The following is a 5,270-nucleotide window of genomic DNA, read 5'->3' as shown; positions in this document are numbered from 1 at the left end:
TGGGGGGGCGGCTTTTCTTACAAATTAAAAATAATTTCTGTTCCTCTAAGTGGCCATGGAGCACAGTGGTTAGAGTGCTGGACTTGGAGTCAGGAAGATCCGCATTCGAATCCTGCCCAATCTCCAATTTATTATCTGAGTGACCCTGGGCTTCAGTTACTTAACCCTTAGCCCTTGGTTTCTTCATCTATAAAAGGGGATAATGTCTCAATACCTAGCTCACAGGCTAGTTGGGAGTCTCCAGGGATATGACACATAAGAAGTGTTTTGTAAATTTGGAAGTGCTACAGAAATACCAGTTATCACTGCTCCGACGTATCCCCCACATCACGGGCATAGTCAGAACCAGACCGTCTTCTGGAGAAGCTAACTTCAATACAGAAGTGAATGCTTACCTCCTGAGAACATATCGAAGTATTTGTGTTGCTTGAGAACTCCTGTTACACCTAAGGGAAGGAATGAAAACACAGTCATTGTTACCTCCCATAACTCAGGCTTTGTCTAAGCCTGACTTCAGTGAAAACAGCTTCTAGTGACTCGACAAGTTGAATAGATATGAAACATAACTGGCCTCACTGGGTGAGACCCAATGGCCCAGGGCTGCCCAGGGAGCCATCCATCCATCCTGTGTATGCCCACCTGCACCCCCTTACCAGTCAGAAGAACTGGTCTAGGAAAAGGGACAACAAAGGTCCTTGTGACTGGATGTGAGTGGGGATGGCTTCTTGTTGCTGGCCTTGTCAATTTTAAGGGACTAGTATGTCCTTCTCAAGCACCCCTTCCCCTTCAAAATGACCCTTAACTCTAGCCCAGAGCTTGAAATGCAGAGGGTGTGATGCTATCTCCCACACTCCGAGGCAGCTGAACAAGAGGGAAAGTCAGGGGGTGTAGGATCCCAGATCTAGGGCTTGAAGGAGCCTCAGAGGCGATCTGGTCCCACTCCCTCATTTCGTAGATGGGACTGAAGCCGAGAGAGAGGAGTTGACTTGTCTTGAAACCCACTTATGGTAAATGGAAGAGCCAGGATTCTTCTGACTCCGAAGTCACAATGTTGGTTCCCTCCCTTGTCTCTGTCTGCCTGTCTCTCCCCAGCCCCTTTCTCTCCCCACCTCTCGTTCCTTCTCTCCCTCCTGTTCTCTTCTATCTTCCTTCATCTCTCTTTATTATCCCTCCCTTTTTCCTCTCTTGTCTCTTTCTTCTGTCTCTCTCCCTCTTATCTCTCTCTCCTTTTCCCCCTGATACACTTTCCCCATTTTTTTCCTCTCTGACTCCCATCTAGGCAGCCATGTCTGGTTCTTGCCTTCTTTGTTGGGTTCTGTCAGAGCAACTGTTTCTTTCTCCTCTTTCCCGCCCCTCCCTTGATTCTGTCCCTTTCTCTAAGCCAGTGGCCTGGCCATATCTTCATTTCTCTTCCCCTTTTCCTTTCTCTGCCTTGAGTTTAAGATTTAAGCTGGTAGCCGTTTGATCTTTTTTCAAATTAGCCCACTGAATGCTAGGAGACATATACTGATTTATAACCTAGCTTCATCTTCTTTGCGGGGATGCTTTCTTTGTGTGAATCTGTAGATTCTCAAGGTAGAGGTGCCATTTTTGATGGATTTACATGTGTCTGTTGAGATCAGAATTTCCCTAGGAGTCTCTGTGTTTGCAAGTGCTCATTAAAATTCCCTCAGAAAGTTTTACCTGAGGGAGACTCATAGAACCACAGACAGCCCATTACAGCACTCAATCTGTCTTTTGCTTTGAGATAATCGAGACTTGCTAGCTGGGAAGGGATTTCTTTTGAGATGCAAAGACAAAACCAAAAATGATCCAGATCCTGTCCTCAATGAGTTTATGTTCAGAGACTGTGCTCTCTGCTTACACTTTTCTTTAAATAATTTTTTTGCAACTAATGAGCATTCATTTTCTCTGCCTTGATCCCTCATTTGGCGGAAAAAAATCAAAAACCTTGAAACTAATCTATGTAGTTAAGCAACACACATTCTCACATCAGCCACGTCCAGAAAAGTGTGTCTCCTTCACATCCACCATTACCTCTCGGTCAGGAGGTGAGTCTGCATATATTGTTCATTCCAAACTAAGGTACTATTTGGTTCTTGATTCAGAACAAGCTAGATGGGGTCTCTCCTGCAACCTACATCCTTCTCCCAAAAAGGACTTTTGCAGATGTGCATATCGGCTTGCTATAGTATTAGGAGCCATAGATCTGAAACCATCAGGGACCCCAGAGACCACTTAGCTCCTTATTTTACAGACGAGGAAACTGAGGCCAAAGGAGGTTTAAGTCACTTGCCAAAGGCCCCACATGCAGTAAACACTCCAGTGGGATATGAAGCTAGGTTCATAATGGTTTAGTAGATGGAGTGCTGGACATAGAGTCAGGAAGACCTTCCATAGACACTAGTCTTATTAGTCTGAGCAAGTCTGACATCCTCTCTGAGCTTCCATTTCCTCATCTGGAAAATGGGGATAATAACCATAGCTAACAGGATTGTTGGGAAGACCAAACGAGTCTCTGCAAACTTTCATGACCTATGTAGATGTCAGTTATCATTATTATGCCTACACAGTGTTCATAATAGGGAGTCAGAGAGGGGCAGGAGGCATCTGGGTATGGGGGAAAGAGTGGTGGGTTTAAATCTCACCTCCAGTGCATATTATTTGCATAAGCTTGGGCCAAGTCTTAGGCTACTATTTATTGTTTTTTCATGTTTGATTTTTTGGCAAACTTTTTTTTGTTTTTTATGTGCTTTTTTGGAGGGGGGAAGGTAGGGCAATTGGGATTAAGTGACTTGCCCAAGGTCACACAGCTAGTGTTTTGTGTCTGATGCCTGATTTGAACTCAGGTCCTCCTGACTCCAGGGCCTCTATTCACTGAACTACCTAGCTATTTGGCAGACTTTTGCTCACGTGGATAAAAAGGTGATTACCAAATCAACAAGCATTTTCATTAACCTCCCTTGGCCTCAGTTTCCTCATCTGTAAAGTGAGGGGATGGTCTGTGAGGTCATTTCCAGTTCCAGATGGATAATTCCTAATTCCATAGCAAGCCTATATTCCCATCTACAAAAGCTCCTGAAAAGACAAAGAAATATGCTGTAGACAGAGCACCTGTCTAGGTTGGCCTTATCCAAGAACCTGATGGTGCCTGAGTTGGGAAGAGAAAGACAATCAGGGCAGCCTGTCTGACAGAATGGAAGCTCCCTGAGGGCAGGACTTGTTTAATTTTTTTATTTTGTTTCCCCAGTACAGCAGGCACACAGTAGGTGCTTAATAAGAGTTTGTGGATTGACTGGCCTCTACTTTTTGTAATCTCTGGCTTCCTTCAAGACTTAGCTCCTCCATGAATTCTTTCCTGATGCCCTCAGTGGCTAGTACACCTTCTCCTAAAACTACTGGGTATTCATTTTGTCTGGCACACAGTAGGACCTTAACATATGCTTTCTGATGGAGTAGAAAAGACATTGAACCTGGAGCCAAAGGTCCACTTACTTACTGCCAGCCCTCTCCTGTCTCCGTGCCTAATTTTCCTCGTCTGTAATATGAGAGGAGGTTAGAATGACCTCTTCCTGCTTTCAGCTCTAACCCTGCAGAGTCCTTAGGAAAGCAGATGGGCCTGGATGCAGAATGAGCTGTTGCTCTCCCAGGACTCCGCGAGATGGCGGTGTTGTAGAGGGGATGGAGCCGACCCAGCGCACTGGGGAAGTTTTCAGTGACTTTGTAGAACTTTTAGATGCAGGATGGAGGCTGAGCCTATGCCGGCTTTGTGCCGTGATGATGGACAGAGACTCCCCCGGCCCTAAGGCTTAGAACTCTCAGCAAGCCTCAAGCACCCACAGACACCAGTGGACAGCTCCTCCTCGGGGCAGCCTGGACCTGTCCCTGCCGGCCCTTCCATGCAGGGGGTGGCTCTGGCTCTTTCCCCAGGGAGCCCATTCTACGTGATATATGTGGATGCTTACAGTGGCTCCCCCAAGAGTCTGAACGAGGGATTATTCACGCTTTTCACCACCTACATGTATCTGGTGGAGTTTAACCAGGGCCAGGGCCAGGTGCTGTCTGACTCTGTTACCTTTCATGTCTGATTTTTGGCAGACCATTGCTTGGATAGATACAATGATGACCAAGTCAATGAGCATTTAGTAAGCGCTTACTGTGTGCCTTGTGTTGAGGATACGAGGGGGAGGAAGGAATAAGCATTTACACAGCACCTACTGTGTGCCAGGGACTGTGTGAACTCTTTACAAATTTTCTTTACAAACTGTTTACAAATATTATCTCATTTCACAACAGCCCTGGGAGGTGGGCACTCTTATGATCCCATTTTACTATTGAGGAAACGGAAGCAAACAGAGGTTAAGTGACTTATCCAGGGTCACACAGCTACTAAGTTGTCTGAGGGTAGATTTGAACTCAGGTCTTTCTGAGGCCAGGCAGAACACTCTATCCACTGTATCAACTGCCTCTGATACAAAATACAAAGACAGGGAAACAATTCCTGCCCTCAAGGAGATTATTGTGGGCAGCTAAGGGCCTGCAGTCAGGAAGACATGAGCTGAAATTTTGTCTCAAATACTAGCTGTATGACCCTGGGCAAGTCAGCCTCAGTTTCCTCATCTGTAAAATGGGGACAAGAACAACTCCCACTTCCTAGGGTTGTTATGAGGCTCAAATGAGATCATAACTACAAAGGGCTTACCACGGAGCCTGGCACACAGTAGGTACTCTCTAAGGCAAGCTGTCATCACTCATCTAGCTGGGTACTTCTGAGCCTTCATTGTGCAGAGTGCTTCCCTCTAGGACCTGATGCCAGCTTGGCTTCTACGCCTTCCTGCTGCTGAGCAGCTGCTCCTGCCCAGTCTGCACCATGACTGCTTGTGGAGGAGGAGAGCATCTCACATGATGACAAATAGACTCCCATGTCCGTGCCCCCAGAGCTATCTTGTGGCCTTGGGAACCCCAGCAAGCTTTAGAAAGCCAAGGCAAAAAGTCAGCCAGGGGGTGGATCATCTGCTAAAGGAGCTATTTATTTATGCATCCATCCATCCATCCATCCATCCATCCATCCATCCATCCATCCATCCATCCATCCGTCCGTCCGTCCATCCATCCGTCCGTCCGTCCGTCCGTCCGTCCGTCCGTCCGTCCATCCGTCCATCCGTCTATCCGTCTGTCTGTCTGTCTATCTATCTATCTATCTGTCTATCTATCTATCTATCTATCTATCTATCTATCTATCTATCTATCTATCTATCTATCTATCTATC

The 5,270-nt window shown here is 46.3% G+C and overlaps 1 protein-coding gene across 1 annotated transcript in view; it reads right to left on the bottom strand.

Annotated features, from left to right (window-relative positions):
* Positions 1-5,270, bottom strand: part of FAM3D (FAM3 metabolism regulating signaling molecule D) — a 307,323-nt gene that overhangs the window by 11,552 nt on the left and 290,501 nt on the right. The window contains exon 8 of the mRNA XM_069084236.1: positions 396-446. Within this exon, the coding sequence (XP_068940337.1) occupies positions 396-446 (51 nt within the window). The remainder of the gene's footprint in view (positions 1-395; positions 447-5,270) is intronic.

Source organism: Petaurus breviceps, unplaced genomic scaffold, assembly GCF_028583685.1.
Source record: "Petaurus breviceps papuanus isolate PSGF00001 unplaced genomic scaffold, PetGlider_PUasm1.0 174, whole genome shotgun sequence".
NCBI classification, from domain to species: domain Eukaryota; kingdom Metazoa; phylum Chordata; class Mammalia; order Diprotodontia; family Petauridae; genus Petaurus; species Petaurus breviceps.
This window is presented reverse-complemented; position numbering and strand designations above follow the sequence as displayed.